This window comes from Cornus florida, unplaced genomic scaffold (assembly GCF_030987335.1).
Source record: "Cornus florida cultivar Cherokee Brave unplaced genomic scaffold, ASM3098733v1 CherokeeBrave_3.0.0_Hap2_Chr09, whole genome shotgun sequence".
NCBI classification, from domain to species: Eukaryota; Viridiplantae; Streptophyta; class Magnoliopsida; order Cornales; family Cornaceae; genus Cornus; species Cornus florida.
In genome coordinates this window covers 18,732,374-18,758,039 of record NW_026775579.1, presented here as the reverse complement: position 1 = coordinate 18,758,039, position 25,666 = coordinate 18,732,374, and the positions used below count along the sequence as shown (strand labels likewise).

At 39.1% G+C, this 25,666-nt stretch overlaps 1 protein-coding gene across 1 annotated transcript; it reads left to right on the top strand.

Annotated features, from left to right (window-relative positions):
• Positions 1–509: 509 nt before the first annotated feature.
• Positions 510–2,253, top strand: LOC132272394 (uncharacterized). Its single transcript, XM_059773552.1, has 3 exons — positions 510–1,080; positions 1,136–1,281; positions 1,441–2,253. The coding sequence occupies exons 1-3, from the start codon at positions 510–512 to the stop codon at positions 2,251–2,253; spliced, it is 1,530 nt and encodes a 509-aa protein (XP_059629535.1).
• The last annotated feature ends 23,413 nt before the right edge of the window (positions 2,254–25,666 follow it).

The following is a 25,666-nucleotide window of genomic DNA, read 5'->3' as shown; positions in this document are numbered from 1 at the left end:
ACAAGATACATACAACTAGTGCATTGCTTACTGGCCGAGGCCAAGAACTAAGGTTTTCCCTAATTAAACGGGTTTCCTTGTAAATCTCCTGTTATCTGTTCTTTGATTGCTTGCTTAGTGTGTGAGAAAATTAGGAAAGCAAAATTTTAACCAATTCACCCCCCTCTTGGTTCAACAATTGGTATTAGAGCTTTGGTCTGCATTGTGAGATTCTAATAAACCTGTAGTTGATCCCAACAATGGATGAAGGTGAAGTTATCAACAAAGCTCCAGGGTTTGAAGGTTCAAACTATGATTCTTGGAAAACTAGAATGAAAGCATTTTTAATGTCTCAGTCCTATGATGTTTGGCATGCTACCATACATGATATTGTGATTCTTTATCCTGAGAACCCCTCTGCTGAAGATAAATTGACTGTGGCTAATGATGGCAAGGCCAAACATGTTCTCTTCTGTGCCTTGAGGCAATAAGAGTTTACCAGAGTTAAAAATTATAAAACAGCCAAGGAAATGTGGGATTCTCTTCAGATAGCTCATGAAGGAAATAAGGTTGTTAAGGAGAACAAGATACAGCTATTCAAAGTTCAGTATGAGGTTTGTAAGATGGAAGAACGAGAAACTGTTGCTGAGTACATGTTCAGGATCAATGACCTTGTTAACAATATGAGAGCTCTTGGTGAAGATATTAAGGATGTTGATGTTTGTAAGAAGATACTGAGGTCACTCATTTCTAGATTCAATTCTAAAGTGACAATTCTCGAAGATAAAGATCTTTCTGGAATGAAGATTGACGAGCTTCAAGTCTCTATCACTGCCTATGAAATGCGAATTAGTGTTCCAGCTATTCATAGAAGAGAAACTGCTCTTAAAGCAAATGAAGTTATTAAAGAAACTGAAACAAAGTCTGAAGATGATCTTGAAGAAGATGAGGTAGCCTACCTTGCTAAGAAATTTAGGAAGTTCATGTTTAAAAAGAAGAATCAGCTGCAAAATGTAACCTGTTATGGTTGTGGTAAACCTCGTCATATTGTATCTAATTGTCCAAACTCAAAGGGGCAAAGTCAGAAGAAGAATGAGGGTGGTAACTACAAAGGAAGGTTTGGTAAAAAAAACACTTATCTCAGATTGGTATACAGATCCTGAAGAATATAAATCCGAGGAGACACAAAAAGATGAAGGTCTCTTTATGGTAATTCTCGAAGCACCACAAACTTCAGTTCAAGTTGAAAAAGATAGTGACACTGAGATTGACGAAATTCTTGAAGAATATGAAAGGCTTGCAGTGTAGTGTAATCAATAGAAGTCCCAGATAAAAAGGCTCAATTCAGAATTGTTAAAGTCCAAACAAATTCTCACTAAACATCTCAAACTTAAACTTTCAATGCTGTGTTTAGTTTCTCTTATTTTTCAATGCTTATTGAAATCGTAAGTCAATACTCAGTGGTCTACCAAGAAGTGTAAAGAAGAACTATCTCTCATTTTTGAAGAAAGATTCCTAAAGATAGTTGAGATCCGGAAGCAATCCATAAAGCAAATTGGGAAGACTGGAATTGGCTATGTGTGTAATTCAGCCACGAAGGTCAATCAAACTCATTCTGTATTTGTCAAAGCCACAACTGGTGAAGTGTATGCACAGTTTCCTATCATAAAACCTCCAAGGTTCAAGGGTGAGTTACTGAATAACACCTACAGTGCTCTAAGCTTCAACAGGAGATACTTTGTTACCTCGGCTATAAGGAATTTCAAGATAACTAAAATGTATGTAAAGAAGTCAGACTTAGCTTCAGCTCAGAAGGTCAAGGACAAAGGATCATTGGTGATGATGAAAATGATGTGGATTCCTAAGAAGCTGAACTCTGTGAGTCTTCTTATGTATACAACCTTTAAAGCTTGTAATATTCAGGACAAATGGTATGTTGATAGTGGTTACTTAATATTCAGGACAAGTGGTTCCAAATTTAATTCTTTAAAGCAGTTTGATGGTGAAAATGTTATCTTTGGAGATAATCAAAGAGCTAAGATTGTTGGAATTGCTACTGTGAGTAAGTCTGAAGAATTACCAGAAATTCAAGAAGTTCTATTAGTTGAAGGACTCAAACATAATCTCCTCAGCGTTAGTCAATTGTGTGACAGTGGGAAGGAAGTCTACTTCAATAAAGAAAGATGTAATGTGATTGATCTTGAATCAAAACAAGTTTTGTTCTCAGCTAATAGATTTTCAGGAAATATGTACACAGTCACTGAAGCAAGTTAGTTCACTCAATGTAATTTAACAACCTGTGATGAACCAAAGTTGTGGCACAAGAGGTTAGGTCATCTTCATTCAAGAAATATGTCCAAGATTCTAAAACTGAAAGCTGTTAAAGGATTGCCTAACATCAGTTTTAAGGATGATCACCTTTGTAAAGCATGTCAACAAGGAAAGAAAACCAAAGTGTCATTTCCTTTCAAGGAAATCAACACCTCTAAGGCTCTTGACCTGATACATATGGATCTTTGTGGCCCTACCAGAACCACAAGTGTTGGTGGTAGTAAGTATTTTATGCTGCTCATTGATGATCTCAGTAGAATGGTGTGGGTTTATTTCTTGAAAAAAAAATTCTGAAGCTATTACACACTTCATTAAGTTTGTCAATCTTATTAAAAATGAAAGAAGTTGTACTGTGAAGAAGCTCAGGTCTGATTTTGGTTTAGAGTTCACCATGAAAGAATTTGAACATTACTGTGATAACAAAGGGATTAAGAATGAATTCTCTGCTGTAGCTACACCTCAACAAAATGGAGTCGTGGAGAGAAAGAACAGGACAGTTCAAGAAATAGGGAGAACAATGTTGCTTGAAAAAGGTTTGGCAAAAGGTTTTTGGGCTGCAGCTGTGAATACTGTTGTGCACATCATAAATAGGGTTCTTCTCAGACCTAATTCAACTAAAACACCTTATGAATTATGGTATAGAAGACCTACAACTGTTCATTACTTCAAGGTGTTCGGCAGCAAGTGTTATATATTGAACCACACTGATAGTTTGGGAAAGTTTGATTCAAAGGCTGATGAAGGCATATTCTTGGGATATTATAAAAAAAACAAGACTGTGTTTGAGAATGCATTGTCCTAGACTGTATTTGAGAATGCATTATCCAAGTTGGGCGTTTCAGATATCCACACACCAACTTGAGGGGGAGTGTTAGCATTTATGATACCACGATTTATGGTATAACTTACCATAATAGCTGAGATATAATAGGCCCAAATCATGGGATGTGATTTACTATATTATCTGTGAGATATGATAGCCACAAATCATGTATTTGACTTTATTTACGCATATGTCTAGGTATAGAATATGCAATGATTTAATTTAGTTTCCTTTCTTGTAAAATGAGCATGTGCTCATTTTACCTATAAATACTAGAGCTGTGAATGGGTAATTCATCTCATTCAAGCCTTTACGCAATTCTCTCTTTTCTCTTCGTTTTATATATTTCTACTTTAGTCTATGGATCAGAGGCCGTAATTCCCATCGAGATAGTAGCACCAACCGTTTAAAGCTTGGCTTGGAACCCAGATCATAATAACTAACTACTAGAACAAAATTTGGCTTGGAAGAAAAGAGGGATAAAGCGTTGATCCGGCTAACGGCGTACCAACATAAGCTGATGAGTAGCTACAACAAAAAGGTGAAGCTCCAGAGTTTCAATCTCGGCGACCTTATCCTAAGAAAGGTAGAAAAACATGTGGGAAAACTTAAACCAAATTAGGAGAGACCATTCAGGATTACAAGCGTAATTGGCAAAGGGGCCTACAAAATCCAACATTTGAATGGAACCAAAGTAGACACGCTCAGAAACGCAATCCACCTCAAAAGGTATTTCCAATAAATTGTAATTTCATTTCTATTTTTGACAAAAGTTGCCCCAATAAAGGAGTCCCCTTCATTCTTAACATGTCCCACATCGAAAAAAAATAGAGCCAAAAAGTGGTTAATATAATCATACTCCACCATTGACTAGTGCTAGGAAGTGCCCCCTAATAAGAGGTCACTAGCTGGCAGCCTAATTATCAAGGGGCACTCATTGCAATCCGACCTTTTTTGGCCCAAATAGAAGAAGTATGGCCTAGGCAAAAAAAAAAAAAAAATTTTGCGCAAGTCCAAACAAAGTCGAATGGCTCTAAGCGCCGATCGCACCCAAAGGCAAAGGCCCAAAGAGCCGAACGCCATATCACATTTTTGAAATTTGGACAAGTTTAAATAAAGCCGAATGGCCCTAAGCGCTGATCGCACCTAAAGGCAAAGGCCCGAAGAGCTGAATGCCATATAACATTTTCGAAATTTGGACAAGTCCAAGCAAAGCGGAACAACCTCAAGTGTTGATCGCACCCAAAGGCAAAGGCCTGAAGAGCCGAATGCCATAGCACATTTTCAAAATTTGGACAAGTCTAAACAAAGCCGAATGACCCCAAAAGCCAATTGCACCCAAAGGCAAAGGCTTGAAGAGCAGCCGAACGGCCCCAAGCGCTGATCGTACCCAAAGGAAAAGGCTCGAAGAGCCAAACGCCATATAACATTTTCGAAATTTGGATAAGTCCAAACAAAGCCGAAAGGCCCCAACGCTGATCATACCCAAAGGCGAAGGCCCGAAAAGCCGAACGTTATATTACATTTTCAAAATTTGGACAAGTCCAAATAAAGCCGAAAGGTCCCAAACGCCGATCGTATCCAAAGGCAAAGGCTTGAAGATCCGAGCGCCATATCACCTTTTCAGTTTGGACAAGTCGAAACAAAGTCGAACGGTCCCAAGCGCCGATCACACTTAAAGATAAAGGCCTGAAGAGTTGAACGCCATATCACATTTTCAAAATTTGGACAAGTCCAAACAAAGCTAAATGATCTCAAGGACTGAACGTAGCAAGGGGCCAAGGAGTCCAACAAACGTGTATATGAACATACACATAAGACAACAAAATTAATGAAGATCATTACAGGTTTAGATCATTACAAAAGAGAGGCAGGATATACCCTGTGCCTCAAACAAAAATAATAATAATAAAAATAAATAAAAAGAAGAAGAAATCTTTCAGTTCTTTTCCCCAACGGGGTCATCCACATGAGGAGCCCCACCATCCTTATTGAAATCCTTAGGGAAAGCATCAACGAGCTCAACCCCAATAGAACCCTGAGAAGGAAGGATAGCGTCAACGACCAAGACTGGCACAGCCAAGGAAGTAAAAGGGTATTGGATCAAAGGCAACACTTCAGGAGTATAGATAACCTTGATAAGCTCAACAAGCTCCTCCTCATTAGCCCTAACCAAAGGCTCAGTATACTCTATGATGAGCTGAAGGCCCTACTCAATATCATGCTCACTAAATATCGGCATACTCCCTCTCCTTAACTCGGAGGGACCCTTGAGAGAACCCAAGGCGAAACCCTTGGCGCAACGAAGGTCGGCGATTTGAGAGAAACGCTGAAACATCTCCAAACCACCATCCTTGTATATCTGAAGCTTGGAGCATAGTTGTTAAAGGTGCCAGAGGCGCAAGGCACCTCCAGGCGCCATCTTGTCGCCTTGAATGCCTTAAAGCGACTGGGTTGTAAAGGGCGAGCGCCTTTGTATAAAAGGCGCAAGGCTACAGGCGCGCCTACTTGAAAGTGATTTTTTTTTAAAAATTATTTTGTTATTATTTTTGTTTTGTATGGTTTATTATTTGTTTATTGTTGTTTTTTAGTTGTTTATTACTTTTTATTATTACAAAAGCTAGAAGTTACAAAAAAAAAAAAAAAAAAAAAAAAGCAAAAGGAAAGAAGAGAGTAACAGACAGAGGTAGCGAAACTCAGTCTCGGACTCTCGGATCTGCTTCTACCGGTAAGTTCTCCTTCCCTCTCGTACTTCTTCTCGCTTCTTCTCTTCTCGGATCTGCAGGAGGCCCGGATCTATCATCTCTTAGTCTCAGATTTTTTTATTTTTATTTTTTCTCTATTCTTCTTCTTTTCTTCTTCTTCTCTCGGTTCTCTCGAGTCTGGCACTTTGGCAGATTTATTTATTTATTTATTTTTAGGCTTGGCCAATTTGGCCCTCTGTTTTTATTCCAACGTATCCTCTATTTTTTTATCCTCTATTTTTATTTTTATTTTTTTATTTTTACGCTTGTCTAGATTAGTGCCTTGTATGTGTTTGAACTTTGATGATCAATCTGATTCTGTTTTTATGCTTGTCTCTGTTTTTATGCTTGTCTCTGTTACTGCCAGTAATTATTATTATTTTTTATTTACACAAGTTAAAAGTTATTTCGACAAATTTATGTTGTGACTGATTGCTGGTTTGTGATAGTTTTAGAGGATGAATATAAAATTTGGTGACTTATTGCAATTAGAGACAATACTATATCAGTTGTACAAAACATTACCACCATCGTAAAAAAGATCCCTTTTTTACTTCTAAATTAGTTTACAATAAAACATTACCACCACCATAATGAAGAATGAATTTAAACTTCACTCACTCCAACAATAATGAACTGATTATTATTAAAAAAAATGATCATAGAAGTTGTCATAGGATGGGTAGATTTATCTTTTTTAAAAAAACAAACCGAACAAAAAATAATATTATTATTATTTGTCAAGTAGTCACAAGATTTGATTTGACTTAAAAGTCTTAAAAATAATAATAGCACATCCATGTGTTTTTTGCAAGATGAACTCAAATTTTCTATCAATTAATGCAGCATCCAAACATGGGATATATATATATATATATATATATATAAAATTTGAAGTTAAGTAATTCATTTAGTTAACTTTTGCATCTTTATATATACTATTGCATCTTTAATACTTTATTGGGTGGGTTTTGTTTTGTTTTGTTTTTTTGTTTTTTTTTTTTCCAACGTGCGCCTTCCTTCTGTTGGGCGCGCGCCTCGCCTTGCGCCTCAGGCTCCAAGAGGCATTTGCGCTTTTGTGCGCCTTGAGCCTTTAACAACTATGCCTTGGAGTTAGCCTGAGCAAGCTGCAACTCTAATTCAACAGCCTTGTTCTCCATCTCTCGGGCTCTCTTGCCGAAGTAATTAGCCATTCGACGGCTCTTTTTGCTCTCCTTCTGAGCATTTTTAACAGAAGCCTCCAAGGTGTCAATCCTCTTTTGGAGGGGGGCTTTAGCTTGATTGGCTTGTAGAGAGCCAGCAGAAAGTTTCTTTATGAGAACAAACATAAAAAAAAGAGCTTTGCAGAAGGCATACACAAAACATCAAGAAGGGCAAAAACACACTCAAATGAATGGACAATTACCAAAATTCATTACCTCTATGATGAATTGGGGGGCGAGAGAGAGAAGATCATTAACACTCATCTACTCCTGGTTGATCCTCGTCCCGGGGTGGCCACATCCCTCTGTCCAAAGCCATCATAATCTCTGGGTCCTTGGCCCCAGAGTCGCCAATGGCGATCGCAGCGCCATCGGCCATTAGTATTTCGAGAATCCCCTTTTCTTTAGATCCCGCAAAGTCATCCCAGCAGAACCAGCGGAAGCAATGACGCCAGAAAGGGTGCCTTTATCTTTGAAAGCCCCAGCCATGAGCTTAGGGAGCTTGGAGAGCATCCCTTGACAGTTGGGGCTTTGACACCAGCGAGGATGAAACCCCCTTAAGCTTTTGAGAAAAGGGGATATTCTTAGCCTCAAGGAGCACATTTTTTCGCTCCTGGGCCAATTTCATTGCAGCCTCCCTCTATTTCTTAGAGAAATGAGCCTTTGGAGGAAGAAGTTCCATCATAGATATGGAAAGGGGAGGATGAACAGAAGAAAGAGGTTCAAATTCAGAATCAGAGTCTCTAAGGTCAATAGGCTCTTCGGGATTTTGTGCAGCGAACGGGGGATCTCTAGAGATGGTGTCAAGCAAAGAAGAGACATTAACACTCTTGCAGAAGGAACATTTCACTTGAGGTACTTGAGCCTCAAATCTGCAAATTTAGAAGGAAACAAATCAGTCTTGTGACCTAGAAAATCATAAATAAAACAAAAAATCTTGATTACACAAACAAAGCAAGACGACTCGCCATCATCATCAAACAAAGGGACAGGGGAGGGGGTATGAAAGCTTGATCAAACGGGAAATTCCTAAAGAGACGAAGGGCACTAGGCTCCCCCAACCTTAACGATTTTCTCTTTCCATTCCTTGTCAGAAGAGTAAAGGTTAGAGAATAAAGCACGGTTTGTACGGGTATGAAAGTGATATTTCCCTCCTTCATCCCTGATCTTATTGAGTGAGTAACAGAAGAGGAGGTTGGCCAAATTCAGAGATAACCCCCTCATCCGATTCAAAGCCAGAAGACATGAAAGGATGCGGATGAAATTTGGGTTCACTAGAAGAGGTGCCAAATTAAAAACCGAGAGAACCCGAAGGTAGAAGGGATTCAACGGAAACCTAAAGGTGGACAGATGGTGAGCCGATAAAAGCATCTTGCCCTCCTCAAGACCCTCTCCAGTACTGAAATTCAAGTGATGAGGGTACTCTTTAATGACTATATCTTCAGGAATTTTTTTTTTCTTCCTTAATTGAAGAATGGAAATGGATTTCCTTTCCACCACATCAATAGGAAGAACAGTCGGGCCTTCACCAGAATGTTGGCCACTCATGCCAACCTCAGGTGCCCCTGATTCAGATTCAGAAACCCTAGCACTCAAGGGGTGCGACTGCTGCTCCCTTAACTCATAACTTCGAAATCAAATGAGAATGAAAAACGAAATAAAAAGTGAAGAAGACTGACCTTTGTGAAATGGTGATGTCACTGTAAGGAAAAGACTTCGCAGATGCTAGATATCTCTCACAGTGCACACCCCGGCGATAACGATGTTGCATATGTATTGACACAGAGGAAGAACGTGTGAAGAGGAAAGTGGCTGCATGAGACGCTAGAGACACAATCTCCAAAAAAAAAGGCAATGATGAATATTAACATTCAGAAACCGCTCAAAGACAGTTACAATTCCTTATATGAATTAAATTCATAAAAGGAATTAGGGGCAAAGTGTGGAGGGAAATTTTCCCACCACTCATGAAATGCCACATGTCAGCCAAGCAAACAATGAAGCCCTATCATACACACGGTTCGGAGGGATAAGCCCATTTCATGAAGGTCCAGCAGGGAAAGACCTAACATCTGAAGCAGCCCAAGGACTAATGATAAGTGCTTAAATGTTGTACATTTCAGCACCTACGCTAGGGTATTTCAATCTTTGCATCTATCTTAATTTCATGTTTTAGTCCTAATTTATGTTTATGTGTATTTCAGGGCAATAAAGTTAAAATGAGCTAAGAACGGTCCATTAAAGCCTTTTTGGAGTGAAGCAAAGATAGTCAGAAAAAGTTCAGAAAATGACAAAAAGAGGTCGTAGCCCATTGCTCGTATAGTGTGTTTATTCTTCGAAAGCGGTCAATCTCGGGCCTTTGATGATGTTCCCAAAGATGAAGAAGCAAACCAATTAGCCTGGGGCCAAAATGGAGCTAAATAAGGTTTAAAGGAAATTTCCAACTCTGGGGGGATCGATCCCAACTCTGGGGGGATCGATCCCCCAGGGTGGGGGATCGATCCCCCAGGACTTGGCAACATTACAGATTTTTCTTGTTGTTTGGGCTTATTTTGTGAACTATTGGGCTTTAATAGGGTTATTACTTAAGGCCCAATGAGCTATTAGTTTAGGGTTAGTTTTTATTTTATTTAGGAGAGAGTTTTAATATTTTATTATTAAGTTTTATTTTATTTTTCTGTACCGTGATATTACGTTCTCTCTGAGGGAAAAAGGAAAAGCTAGGGTTTGAAGAACATTTTACAGAGGCTTTGTCTACAATTGAAGGAAGAAGAAAAAGGAGCCAAAAGATGGAGATGGAGCTTGTTGACACCATGATCATCTTCTCCATGAGCTAGTTCTTCACTTAGGGCTTGGATGAGCCCTAAGTTCATGTAACCTAAACCTTTGTTTTTCTTTTCTTGGGGAATTATTATGTTGTAATTAAATATATGGCCTTGTGATTTATTTATATATATATGCTTGATTTGACAAATTAGGGCTTGTATTGTTTAATTCTTCCATTGATTCTATATAAAAATTGCATGTCTATGTGTGATTGATTTAGATTTATACTCTACACTAGATACTTCTTTTAGTTGTGTTTAGTGATGGCCATAGCATGAGACTTAGTTGATACAATTGTTAATTAATTTGATGGATAAAGACTTAATCTTGATAGGTTGTTCTACAAATTAGCTTATTGTTATTAGGTAATTGTAGTAAAGTAGGCAATTTGTGCTTGATTATGTTAATCTATACTTCTAATTACAATTAGTATTATCCTCTTGATTGATGTGTGCTCTTATCGGATACATTTGTGAATGTGTATGGTGGGTTATGACGTAGTCTTGAATGAGTTCTACACTTTAGTTTAATTGTCATTAGGTAGACAATTCATTCTTGATGTTGATAATCTATGCTTACAATTGTGATTTGTGATGATAATGTGACCACATCTATAATTACACTAATGAATTCCCCATTAATTGAAAGCATATGGTTAATTGCATGGGCTTAGTGGTGAATCCTAACCTTAAGACTCTCTTCATATCACTTTAATTCTTAGTTTAATTTAATTTAATTTACTAGCATTGCAATTTATTTAATCACTTCACCAAACTCTTTTTCTCTCAACTCTCTCTTTATCTCTCTCTCTTGTGTAATCTCATTAGCACTAAAATCAAGTTTAATTCCAACACGTGTTCAATCTCTTGGGACGATCCCTTATCACTTCGTACTACATAGTATAAGTGTCTAGCGGTTTATAAATGTAAACTATGATGCCCGCTTGATACCATTTCCAAAACCAAAGTGTTGTGCATTATTTTGTGCACACGCTCGGGTCGCATCAACTAAGATCCACCTCAGCAAACCTAGCCATAGGTTTTAGCCACATGCTGGCAATAACGCCCGAAAATAAATGATACACAATTATGAGAATTTAAAGCCATATATGCAACGGTCCGAAATGGCCTAGAAAATCCTTACTGCAACAAATATAAATACAAAGAGGAAGACCTAAAGACGATCATTTGATTCCTGTTGCAATTAGCCTTTGTTCTCTCTTTCTCTTTCTCAATATCAGTTTGTATACTTTCTTGATTAAGTGTTTGAAGTGTTGATCTTTCAGGTCAAATCATCATATTCGGTCTGAAATTTTGTACACCTACAATATTCTTGAGAACATTATATATACCCATTGTAATTATCCTTTGATATATGAAATAATATATAATCAATTCTTCTCTCTCTAAACTTTAGCTTTCAACTTACAATATGGTATCAGAGCTTTAAGGTTAACGTTGGAAACCTAACGTAAGTTTTGTCTTCTCCTCCTTTTTTTTTTTTATTTTTTTATTTTTATTGTATAGTCAACTTCTATACAAATTTTCTTATAAAAAAAAGGTATAGTCAACTCTGTACTTTACTGGTCTTTTCATTTTTCTTCACTCTGTCATTTGAATAGAGATGACTTAGAACCCTAGGTTTAAAAAAGAAGTGTCTTTCTTTGGAATTCTGGCAGAGATGACCTGGAAAAAAAAAAAAAAGAGAATCATTTCTTCTTAATTTCATGTTCAAAAGTCTTTTGTCCCTTTCTTCTTGATTTCATGCTCAAAATTGAGTAATTTTTTATACTTGTACTAGGATTGTCTCGCCTCTGCTATCATTAGTGACAAATTGAAAAACACGGACTATCTCTTTTCTAGTTCTGAAATTACAACCAAAATGAAAGGTTCCAACTACATTCGATTAGATCCTTCACGAGGTAGCCAAGAGGGACGTAGTCCTTCACACCCTAGCAGAGGATGGTGGTAGGATATGTACACACTATGGCCGTACTAATCATTATGTTGATCATTGTTGGGAACTTCACGGCAAGCTTGTATGAGCAAATTAGGTTTGTGGTTGAGGGGAGAATACTAATCCTACTAGTGAGGAATAGGTTCTTATCTCCAAGGCTGAGTATAATTCAATTATTAAGCTTGCTAATCCTCTATCCACTTCAACAACTATTTTTGTTGATTCAAGTAACACTTATCTTTCATTCTTCACTCGATACACCTTAGATCATTGATTCAGGGGCCTCCGATCATATGACAGAATGATAGGTAACCCCTATCTTTTCTCGTATGTCTTCTCCCTCTTATGTCACGATAGCTAATGGCACCAAGTTTCTAGTCCAAGGAATTGGTACCATTTGTACCTCTTGTCTAAAGCTTCTATTATATCTTATATCTACACCATTTTCCCTTTAATTTGTTATCAGTTACTGTTGAGGCATCGGAAGCGCACGAATACTAAGATCCCATGAAAACCAACAAAACAATCACACACAAACACAAGATATACATGGTTCACCCAAATTTAAGGTTACGTCTATGGAGAAGAGATTCCACTATGATTTGTAGAGGTATTACAACAATAGAGTACCAACACCACGTACATGTCTTTTCACCATGTACCATTCCATGAGCCTATCTCTTCGCTACTAGTGTCACCGGTGTTTTTCTTACTCTACCAACCCGCATACCAACTCTACCCATCAACTCCCTCGTGGGACTACATCTCTCTCAATCTCATAAGTCTTAACCCACAATATAGGTATCCTTGTTAGATAAGGATTACAATTTCTCAGAGCCCAAAGACTTGTCTGACAAGAAATTATCTTAAATAGTACAACTCTAAAATTGAAACCAAATTAAAATAGGAATTTGAGACACAATTTCCAACAATATCCACCTTGGCTCAAATTCCATCCAATCAATCATCGCTTTCCATAACATTTATCACGACAATTCATTACAACTTCAATCTTGACGATCCTTCTGCAAAACTCCGATTGTCCACCCTCGATCACTCAAACCTTTAAGGCTCCACCTTGACCACTTGAACTCCATGCCATGTAACCAAGTTGATTTACTCCACCTACAACTGAAGCCTGTTGCAACACATGTTTAGACTTCTTGTGTTTTCTTGATCTTCTTCAAATACAGGTTGAACTTCCCAACACGAACCATTGGCTCTGATACCAATTTGTTGGGAAGCGGAAGCGCATGAATACTATCCCATGAAGCCAACAAAGCAATCACACACAAACACAAGATACATATGGTTCACTAAAATTTAGGGCTAGGTCCATGGATGAGAAGAGATTTCACTATGATTCGTAGAGGTATTACAACAATAGAGTACCAACACCACGTACATGTCTTTTCACCATGTACCACTCCATGAGCCTATCTCTTCGCTACCAGTGTCACCGGTGTTTTTCCTACTCTACTAACCCACATACTACCTTTACCCATCAACTCGCTCATGAGACTAGATCTCTCTTAATCTCATTAGTCTCAACCCACAACATAGGTATCTATTTATAGAGTTACAAACACAATTTCTTGTTGGTAGAGGAAATGCATGCCTTATAATTGAATCATACTTGGGATTTACTTCCAAAGCTTACAAGTGCTCATGTTGTTGGTGGTTGTTAGGTTTTCACAGTGAAACAGAATCCTGATGACACTGTTGATCGTTTAAAGGCCCGCCTTATTGCTAAGGATTTCACTCACACCTCTGGTATTGACTATACTGTGATTTTCTCTCATGTGTTTGTCATTTCATGAAATCTATTTATGGACTTAAACAGTCAAGTCATGCATGTTTTAACAAATTTAGCAAGGTAGTGGCTACTCATGGCATAACTAAAAGTCAAGCTAGTCATTCGGTTCTCAACCAAATTAGCTTGACCTGCCCCCGCGGTTATCCACCCCATCCTGTTTTTGGCGATTTCGGGGGACCGTTTGCTTATTTGGGCGGGGATGGTTTGATGTAATAAAAATCCGCGCCGGTTTGGTGCGGGTGTTGGGAGAGGTTGCCCCGTCCCGCCCCGCCCCGCCCTGTTTAGATAGGCAAATTACTTAAGTACCCTTATTTTATTAGTATATATATTTATCACTATATATTAAATACCCTATATAATAATATAAAGTAGTAAATGAATTTGAATAAAAAGAAAGTTGCAATGGTGAAGGATTGAAGATAAGGGGAAAAAAAAGAAGAGCAAATCGATTTCAACAATAAATAAATTATGGTCTTAAATAGCGTGGGGCGGGTACCCGCGAGGGAAAAAATGTAAAACGGTTACGAGGATGGGGTGGAATGTTATCCCGTTTTTGCAATTTTGGGCTGGGACAGGGCAGGATTTTTAAACGGTTGCGGGGGCGAAGGCGGGGGAGGGGGAGGGTACGACTGCCCAAACCCGCCCCTGTTGCCATCCCTATTGAGAACTCTGCTATAGTAGTTTGGGTTTTCTGTTCAAGATTCTTCTCCTCTATCGCGATAACCAAGCAACTAATCACAATGGTTGTTAAATTCAGAATTCTACCTAAGATCGTTTTGGGCTCCATAGAATGTGAATCGTAGAATCGGATCGAGAATTGTAAGATTCTACCAACTACTGAAAAAACAATTCAAACTAACTTTTTAAACAATAATATCTCTCAAATATTGCAAAAATAAGGCCAAAACACAAAAAAATGAATAAAAACATAACGTAAACTGATAATACTAACTACTAAGTATAAGCTAACTACAACTGTTGGGGGAAGTGGAAGTACGCGAACACAAAGATCCAATGAAAGCCAACAAAACAATCACACACAAACACAAGATATACATGGTTCAGCCAAAATTGGCTTACATCCATGGATGAGAAGAGATTACACTATGATCCGTAGAGATATTACAACAATAGAGTACCCACACCTCGTACATGTCTTTTCACTATGTATCACTCCACGAGCCTATCTCCTTGCTAACAGTGTCACCGGTGTTTTTCGTACTCTACCAACCTGCATACTATCTCTACCCATCAACTCCCTCATGACACTACATCTTTTAATCTCATTAGTCTCAACCCACAACATATGTACCTATTTATCGAGTTACAAACACAATTCCTTATTGGACAAGGATTACAATTCCTTTGAGGCCAAGACTTGCCAAACAAAAAATCACATAACAGAATACAACTCTAAAATAGAATCCTAATTCGAATAAGAATTTGAGACACAATTTCCAACAATCTCCACCTTTGGCTCAAATTCCATCTATGCAATTATCGTTTCCACGGCATTTATCAGGACAATTATTTTGCAGCTTCAATCTTGACGATACTCTTGCAAAATTCCGATTGTCCACATTATACGTTGCTCGATCCAAGACTCCACCTTGACTACTCGAGCTCTCTCTCTCTATATATTTTTTGATAAATAAAATGTATTAGAAAATGTTCAAAAGGGGAACGCATCCTAAGAGATATACAAGGAACCAAACCAAAATAAAACCCTATGGAGCTAAAGCACCCAAAAAGTCCACAATCTCATCTAAAGATATACAATTTCTCCCCATCACCCAACTAAAAGAGAACTAATAATAGAAAATTTTAGCACCCCAATGGAGGTTTCCTCCCCATCAAAAGATCTTTTATTTCGCTCTTTCCAAATGCTCCTCCAAACACAAAGGGGGATCACCCTCCAATAGACACGAGCATGGCCCCCCCACCCCTAGCCCCTCCAAACGTCAATCAACTCCCTTGGAGAACGAGGCATAACCCAGTGGATGCCAAAAGGACCAAAAATAAGACTCCAGCAATCATAAGTCACAGGACAATGCAAAAGAAGGTGATCCACAAACTCTCCATCATTTTTACACGTACAAAACAAGTTAACTGCTATTCATCTTCTCTTTCTCAAATTGTCCAGAGTCAGAATCTTGCCCCAAGCTGCAGTTTAAATAAAAAAAGGCCACCCTGAGAGGGGCCTTAGAACGCCAAACCGTCTTCCACTGGAAATTTGAACGATAAAAACCGGCGAGGCAAAGGAACAAAGAACGAATATCAAACCTCCCCTGAGGAGAAGGCATCCAAAACAAGGAATCTGACCCTCTACCGTCCAAATCTTGTATATACAAGAGATCTAACAAGCCAAGGACATCATCAAGTTCCCAATCCTGAAACAAGGCCGAAAACGCACATCCTACGTAAGTGTTCCGCTATCAAGCCGATAACAGTCCGCTACCACAACATGTCTATCCGCAACAGTCCTAAAAAGTCTTGGAAACAAATAAGACAACGGGCAATCACCACGCAAATAATCCTCCCAGAACCGGACATCCTTGCCCTCTCGAATTTTGAACCTAATTTGCTTAGAAAGCTCGTCCCATCCCTTTCGAATAAATTTTCACACTCCCACGCCAACAATAGTTCTCAACGGCTTGGAAGACCACCACCCTCTCTCCTCCCCAAAACGACACGCTATAACCCTCCTACATAAACGATGTCTCTCACTACCAAATCTCCATAATCGCTTCCTAAGGAGCACCAGGGGATCATCCTCCTAATACCAAGACCGCCCATCTAAAGAGGCATGCAAATATGTTTCTACCTGACAAGATGATACTTGAACTCCTCACCGCGACCACCTTATAGAAAATTCCGTTGGAGATTCTTAAGTCTTTATGCAATAGATCACGGGCTCTGAAAGAGGGATATGAAGTATGTTGGGAGACTAGATAAGGTGCTCCTCATAAGAGTGACTTTCCTGCCCTTTGAAAGATATTGCTTCTTCCATCTGACCAATCTATTCTCGAACCGTTGAATCACTGGATCCCAAACATTCACCCTCCTTGCCGAAGCACCCAAAGGAAAACCCAGATAAACAATCCGAAAGGAACTTTTCCCACATCTTAGAACCACAACAAGCGAAGTCCCCTCCTAAACCTCTTCTACAGGGATGAGCACACTTTTAGCCACGTTAACTTTCAACCCTGACACTGCCTAAAAATAGACCAACACATACCTTAAATATCTGAGTTGGGGCATATCCGCATCACAGAACACCAAAGTATCGTCCGCAAAAGTAAATGAGAGATGTCCATCTGCTGCCCTGAATCTCGGCCCATACTGAACACCCTGATAAAGCCTAACTCCACTGCCCTCCTCATCAATCTGTTAAGGGCCTCCATAACAATAATAAATAGAAAAGGAGAAAGGGGATCCCCTTGTCTCAAACCATGAGAGCTTCCAAAAAAGCTGGATGAGGGTCCACTCACCAGTACAGAGAATCTAACAGAAGAAATACAAGTCTCGATCCACTTGTAACGACCCTGACCCGGAGGCCCGGATCGCTACACGGGTCCTTACTCGAACCCGAGGTTGCCTAGGTCCATCACAACATTTCTATGGTCAACACACCATTACCACACTTGAATAACACTCTCAGTATGCCCCATGATCCAAACTGACATGAACCAAACAAACACCGGAAGAAAGAATGGAAGATGATGAAGTTGCTTCATTTCGGTCGACCGAAGTGGAGCTTCGGTCGTACGAAATGGAGGTCCCGAGAGAAGTAGAAAGGAGAAGGAAGCTTGAACATGAAACCTCATTTCGATCGACTGAAGTGGAGCTTCGGTCGTCTGAAATGAAGATCCTGAGAACAAGAAAATGCTTCGGTCGACCGAACCCCATTTCGGTCGACCAAAGTGGAGATCCCGAGAGCCAACCAATCTGTTTCGGTCGACCGAACCCCATTTCAGTTGACTGAAATGGAGATCCCGAGCTTGAAACCTGCATTCCTAGAGACTTCACTTGTGAAGTTATAAAGAAGCTTAAATGAAACTTTAAAATGGCTATAACTTGTTTAAAACACTGCGAAAATACATCATACATTAATCATGGACGAAACACCAACTCTTGATCCCATAAACCAACATTTACTTACAATTCATTTACAAGGGGATATACATTATAGTTACATAACCAAAATCTATGAATATACAAGAGAATGTCCAATTACAAAAGTAGCTAAAATAGTCTTCTAACAACTTTCAAGCTTGAGGTGGGTTGTCGTCCACCGGTTCTTTTCCAAGACCTGAAAAAAAATATTGTATATGGTAGGGTGAGCATAAAGCTCAACAGGTGACACTTAAGACACACATCTTGTGTCCTTGTGAATCCAATCAAAGCATTGGCCAATGGGAAATAGGGATTATGCAACATACGGGATCAATACAACATACAAGTCAAATCCAAGTATAATCAATCCGATGTAGTGAAATGCAACGCATGCAAATGTTACTCCCCATTTTCATCCTTCAAAACTATCACTTTCAAATTGTTAATACAGCCCGCCCTTTGGTAACCCCGCCGCGACACAAGAGGAGGATTGACTAGTGTCCCTGACCCTTGGTAACCCCGCAGCGTCATTATGGGGCCCATCTAGCTCAACCACACTAGGGCGACTCCCTAGTCCCCGCAGCGACCGGGTTTGTATAAAATCATTTCATCAAAACATTTCCCTGAAATTCCCCATTTTCATGTTTCAAGAACAAACTTTTCCCGTTTCATGCAACCCAATGGTACATGCATGTATATATGTTCCATGTTTCCAACATTATGGCATTTAAAGAATTACGACATCCAATCGAGCATATATCATGTTCAACATTTCTAGATAGATCATCAACATATTAAACACAACAAAATACATCTAAGCATGCTTTTCACATAAAACAACTCATGTACACAAACATATATTTCTCTAGCCAACATCTCATATGATTATTAACACAATTAATTCTCAAATAAAGCATGATAAGCATGTTAGCACATAAGAGAGATGTAATTCACAATGGGACAAGAAAGAAGTGGATTAAGAGCCCCTACCTCTATATTGCACCAAAACCTTTAAAGTGGGTCCACAAATTCGAACTCCAAGGAGGGTACCAAATCTGGAATTTCAGGTATGGATGCGTAGAGCTCGTCGTGCTCTTCGTTTTGCCTCAAACGGCACCTTAATCCGATGAAAGATGAAAGAGAAATCTTGATTCAAAGGTTGCTTCCAAAATGAGAAGGAAAATGGAAGAGAAATGAGAGAGAGAAACGCGACGGGAGATAGAAGAAATGAGATGCAAAATGGTCTCTAGACCATTACTTGTGTAGTGGTGGGTCCCACCACTTCTACCGTTGACTTTTGCTTTTCCTTTTATTTAATTCTATACCACACATACAAGTGCACACCACCACATAATTCACATAAATTAGAATGTGAAAAATGCAACAGGACCCAACCACAATTCCATACGCAACATGCGAAAAGACGAAAATACCCTTGCACAACAAAATTCCAACTAATATAACATCACACCACTTCCTCCATCTCACCCCAGCAGATATAACAGGAAATTTCAACTAATATGATCATATGCTTTCTCAATATCAAGCTTGCATAGAACTCTTGAAACAACGCTCCTCAACCTAAAATCCACACATTCATTGGCAATGAGAGTGGAATCCAGAATCTGTCTATCCCGAATAAATGCTTTTTGATACTCTAGGATGACACTGTTCAGAACCTTCCTTAATCTCAAGGCGAGAACTTTAGCAATAAACTTATAAATGCAACCCAACAGACTTATTGGTCTAAAGTCCTTAACATTGGACATAACTCCTTTCTTAGGAATGAGAGCAATGAAAGAAGCATTCAGAGACTTTTTGAACCTTCCATTAGAATGAAACTCATCAAAGGTACCCATCACCTCATGTCCCGCCGCCTCCCAGCTTTCCAATAAAAATCTCATAGTAAATCCGTCCAGACCCGGAGCCTTATCACCGTTGTAGCTCTTCGACGCCCTCAACACCTCCTCTGAAAAAGGATTTTCCAAGCCATCCCTATCAATTGTAGAAATCGAGTCAATATGAAGGCCATCGAGACGAGGTCTCATAACGGCTCAAAGTAAAGCCTCTGGTAAAAAGAAGTAATCCACCTACGCACCTCCTCCTCCGTACACAACTCCACTCCGCCCACTCGAGTCCTCCCAATGTGATTGCCCCTTCTATGAGCATTGGCAAGTCTATGAAAAAACTTCCTATTACGGTCTCCTTCCTTGAGCCACAGAGCTCGAGATTTTTGGCACCACGAAATCTCCTCCATAACAACAATCTTGGCAATCTCCGCCTGACAACTGCTCTCTTATCCCGGTGGGAGTCAATGATACCATCCCCCTTTTCCAACCGATCAATCACAAGGATACCAGCTAAAGCTCTATTCTTTCTCCACTCCAAGTTCCCAAAAACTTCCTTAGTCCATCTTTTAAGCTCCGTCTTATGATACGAAGCTTACCAGCCAAAGTGAAGCCTTGAGTACCCAACACCGAGGCTTCCTCCCACCAAACCCTCACTTTTCCTTGAAAATCATTCGCTCTCAGCCACATGTTCTCAAATCTGAAAGGAGTACACCGAGGCCTCAGACCTCCACAATCCAAAACCAACGGAATATGATGTGTCACGCTAGCCAAAGCAGCCAGAACCACATCAGGGAACTTCTCCTCCCACTCACCAGAGATCAAGAATCTATCCAAGTGGGTGAATCCCTCCTGCTGCACCAAGTAAAAGCACCGCCCTCTAAAGGAAGATCAATAAAATGATGTCCTTCAATGAACTCCGAAAACTATAACATACTCGAGCTCCATGCCATGTAACCAAGCCGATTGACTTCACCTACAACTGAAGCCCATTGCAGCACATGTTAGAGACTTCTTGTGTTTTTTGGATCTCCTTTACCTTTGGCTCTGATACCATTTTGTTGGGGGCGGCAGAAGTATGCGAACACAAAGATCCAATGAAAGCGAATAAAACAATCACACACAAACACAAGATATACATGGTTCAGCCAAAAACCGGCTTACGTCTATGGATGAGAAGAGATTCCGCTATGGTTTGTAGAGATATTGCAACAATAGAGTACCAACACCTCGTACATGTCTTTTCACCATATACCACTCAACGAGCCTATCTCCTCGCCAACAGTGTTGGCGGTGTTTTTTCTACTCTACCAACCTACATACTATCTTTATCCATCAACTCCCTCATGAGACTACATCTCTCTTAATCTTATGAATCTCAACCCCCACAACATATATACCTATTTATAGAGTTACAAGCACAATTCCTTGTTGGACAAGGATTACAATTCCTTAGAGGCCACAACTTGCCAAACAAGAAATTACCTAACAGAATACAACTCTAAAATAGAATCCTAATTACAATAGGAATTTGAGACACAATTTCCAACAACTTATATGAAATAATGAATAAAAAAACTCAGCAAAAAAATTAAAGATCACAGGACAGAAAACAGAAAGTTAAAATTTTAAAACAGAACATAAACTGATAAAGATAAACATTGAATATATATTTATTAAATAAAAGTATATAACAGTAAAAAAAAAAATAATTGCACAATCTCAATTCTCAATAGCTCAGAATATCAAAATATTGGCAACATTTTGCTTGCACGGAAGTCAGAATAGAAGCAGAACAAAAACTTGGATCAGAAGAACAAAAAAAAATGCCACAGAATATATGATATATCATATTCCTCCCAAAAAAAAGAAGAAAAAGATAACCCTTTGAGAGTTTGTAACTTTGTTGACTGATCGAAGTTCAAACTATCGCAGCTATTGTCGCAACACAGAGAACATAGGGCTGGTCTAGTGACTTTGTTCGTGACTCGCGACAGAGAGTAGAGATAGAGAAGTTAGAAATTAGGACTCAATAGTGTTTTCATCTTATTTATATGGACATTTTTTGGGCCACAAGACTATGGGCCTTTCTTATTTAGAGAGCCCAAAACTTAAGAAAGTGAATAAGGACAAAAAATAAGCCCAAACAAAGAATATGTCAGAATCTTATAGAATCGTGTAGAATCTTTCGATTCTACACGATTCTACTACGATTCTACCTAGGGGAATGATTTCTATACTAGTTGACTCGTTTTGGGTTGGTAGGATCGTAGAATCGTGTGATTCTACGATCTAGAATCACGATTTTGACAACCTTGATTCACATTACCAATAACCCGGTTTTCCATGAGCGAACCAAACATATTGAAGTTGATTTCCATTTTACTTCCAAAGAAATTATGACTTCATAGCTTTACTAAAGCTCTTCCCAAGCATTGTATCAATTCTATCTGCAGCAAGCTGGGAGTCGTTGACATCTACTCTCTAGCTTGAGGGGGAGTTTCGTGAATACAACTCAGAGTCAACTTTTCCTTAATTAGGGGCATGATTACTGCTTTCATATTTTACACATGATGTATGTACCTAGACACACAATAGGTCCAGACGCATTTCTTGCTCTAAACTCACCTACCACCTTCACTTACCATTTTCCTTATTTTATATTCTTGAGAACATTATATATAACCATTGTAATCATCCTTTGATATATGAAATAATATACAGTCAATTCTTCTCTCTCTAATATATAGCTTTCAACTTGTAACATTAACTAATTTGGTTCATGTGATAGACTGATAGAAAATAGACTTTGCTGCACTGCCAGTTCTGGGATTCTAGGTTATCTTTCCCCTTGCTTATACAACAGTGGACTTGAGAGACAGTGATAATATTCTTTCTGCATCTACTTCCTTTGTGGAGAGGAGATTAAATTATCTCTCCCCCCCCTTTCCCGTGTTAAAATTTTTCGCATTGATATATTTGAGATGTGAAATCCCTTGAGATACAAGTGCTCCTTAAAAGATCCATTTTTGAAGCTGTTCAACTAATTTTTTGCTACTTTGCTTGTTTAATATATAATCTACTATAAACCTGAGTTTTCAATTATACATAGAAACAGATCTGATTCTAAGTTGGGAAAAAAGTCATTTTATGGTCCAAGAAGGCATTATCTTGGGGCACGTTATTTCTAAAAGGGGAATTAAGGTCGACAAGGCAAAAGTCGAATTGATCTCTAACCTTCCTCCTCCAAATTCTGTCCGATAAATCTGTTCCTTTCTTGGTCATGTCAATTTTTTTCGCCGTTTCATCAAAGATTTTAGCAAAATATCCTGGCCCTTGTGTAATCTTCTTGCCAAGGATATGCCCTTTAATTTTGATGAAGCATGTTTTGAAGCTTTCAAGAAGCTTTATACTCTTCTCTCTTCAGCCCCAATCATAAAACCGCCTAACTGGTCTCTTCCATTTGAGATCATATATGATGCATCTGATTATGCATTGGGTGCGGTTTTGGGCCAGCGTGTGGACAAGTTACCACATGCTATCTATTATGCTAGCAAAACACTCTCTGATGCGCAATTGAATTATACCACCACTGAAAAAGAGTTGCTAGCTGTTGTGCCTTGGATAAATTCTGTTCTTACCTTCTTGGGTCCAAGGTCATTGTCTTTTCGGACCATGCAGCTCTAAGGCATTTGCTTTCTGAGAAAGAGACCAAACCTCAGCTAATTCGATGGATACTCTTACTCCAAGAGTTTGATATTGAAATTCGGGATAAAAAAGGAATAGACAATGTTGTTGTCGACCATCTCTCACGTTTACTCATTGAGAAATCTTTTGAATTTGCTGCAGTTCGTGATTCCTTCCTGGATGAGTAACTGTTTTAGATTTCTCATACAAATCTTCCTTGATTTCCGGATATTGTCAACTACCTCGCGGTAAGAAAAATTTTGTCCAAATGGTCCAAACAAGAGAAAGACCGGTTCTTCTTCTAAGTCAAAAACTTCTTTTGGGAAGATCTAAAATTATTCAAGTATTGCCCGGACCAAATTATCCATCGATGCATTCTCGAAACTGAATTCTAAAGTGTCCTAAATTTCTGCCACACTCTTGCGTGTGGAGGACATTTCAGCGCTAAGAAAACTGCTGACAAAGTCCTTCAAAGTAGATTTTATTGGCCTTCTTTGTTTCGGGATGCTTACAATTTTTGCAAGTCGTCTGAGCGTTGCCAAAAGCTGGGATCCATGTCTAGAAGAGACATGATGCTCTTGACCCCCATCTTAATCATAGAAATTTTTGATGTGTGGGGAATTGACTTCATGGGACCGTTTCCATCCTCCTATGGCTATGAGTATATTCTTGTAGCAGTGGATTATGTGTCTAAATGGGTTGAGACTAAGGTTGCCAAAACCAATGATCATAAAGTTGTGGTTAAGTTCGTTTTATCGAACATCTTTAGTTGATTTGGTACACCTAGAGCCATCATCAGTGACGGAGGTTCTCATTTCTGTAACCGCTATCTCAGATCCATCCTTCTTAAGTACTCTGTCACTTACAAGGTTGCCACACCTTACCACCCTTAAACGAGTGGTCAAGTGGAAGTATCTGATTGTGAAATCAAGCATATTTTGGAAAAAATGGTTCGACCGGACCGCAAAGATTGGTCATTACGACTAAACGACGCGCTTTGGGCCTACCGGACAGTGTATAAGACACCCATTGGCATGTCACCATATAGACTTGTCTTTGGCAAAGTTTGTCATCTCCTAGTGGAGTTAGAGCACTGTGCTTTTTGGGCTATAAAATGGTTCAACTTTGATCTTAAATAAGTCGGCTCTACTTGCAAATTGCAGCTCAATGAGTTTGAGAAGATTCGAAATGGTGCGTATGAAAGTGCCAAAATCTATAGGGCAAAGACTAAAACATTCCATGACAAGCACATTATCAACAAGTCTTTTGCCCCCGGACAGAAAGTTTGGCTTTTCAATTCTCGGTTGCGACTCTTTCCTGATAAACTCCATTCACAGTGGGATGGTCCATATGTTATCTCATCCGTCTTTCCTCATGGTGCCGTTGAACTTCATGATCCTACTGATGGATCTCTCTTTAAGGTTAATGGCCAAAGGCTTAAACCTTATGTTGATGGCATCGTCCCGCTTCGAAAAGTGGAAAAAGTCCTCTTAACGGACCCAATTTACGAGGACTGATATGAAATTATGGTTCTTCTAGCTATTGACATTAAATTTAGCACTCTTGGGAAGCAATTTTTTCAATTCCAAAGCTTCCCTCTTCCAAAGTTGCCTTACCAAAAATTTTCCAAAAAATAGCTAAGTGTAGCCAAAATTTGAACTTTTCTGGAACTGTTTCGAATTGCGTTCAAAAAGTCACTTTAGGCTTACTTAGTCATTTTAAGGTCTCGATACCATTTTCGGAATTCTTCAAGGTTGTTTGGCAATTTTCTCCAAAAATCCAAAAAATCACGGGAAATTTGGACCCCAAAATTAGCGCTTTTGTAAATGAGCTCTGATTCTCGTTCTGAGGGTTATACAAGGTGTCTAGGGTCCATAGGAGCTTAAGTTTCTAATTGAAATTTTTTTGGATCCCGGTACGGCCTCCATTCGGCCAAAATGAAAAAATAGTTTCTGCTTAATTTGGCGGGTGGTCGCTAGTTCCTGCGGGGGCCCGCTAGGTGCCACTGAGTGTCATAGCTGCATGCCAGGCTTGGCCTATGCCATACCTTGGCATCTTGTGGGTGCCCGCCAAGCTTCGGGCCCTTTTTTAAATCACCCATTCCATGGCCCAATTAAATTGTATAACTTCCCTTTCTCCTATAGCCGACCCCCACTCTCTCCCTCTTAACCCTTCTTCTTCTCTTAACCCCTTTCTTCACTTCTATCTCTCCCTCATCCATCTCCATCATTCTCACAATCCCTCATCTCTCATACTCTTCCACTCCATTTTGCACCAAGCAAGAGGGATTTTGTTTGGTTTATCAATCATTCTTTCAAGTTTTGGATTAATGGAGGATG

Coding starts and splice junctions, on each gene's coding strand:
- LOC132272394 (XM_059773552.1), top strand. CDS start 510: ATGTGGGATTCTCTTCAGATAGCTCATGAAGGAAATAAGGTTGTTAAG. Junction 1,081..1,135: donor TCAGAAGAAGAATGAGGGTG/GTAACTACAAAG, acceptor ATTGGTATACAG/ATCCTGAAGAATATAAATCC. Junction 1,282..1,440: donor AAGAATATGAAAGGCTTGCA/GTGTAGTGTAAT, acceptor GTCAATACTCAG/TGGTCTACCAAGAAGTGTAA.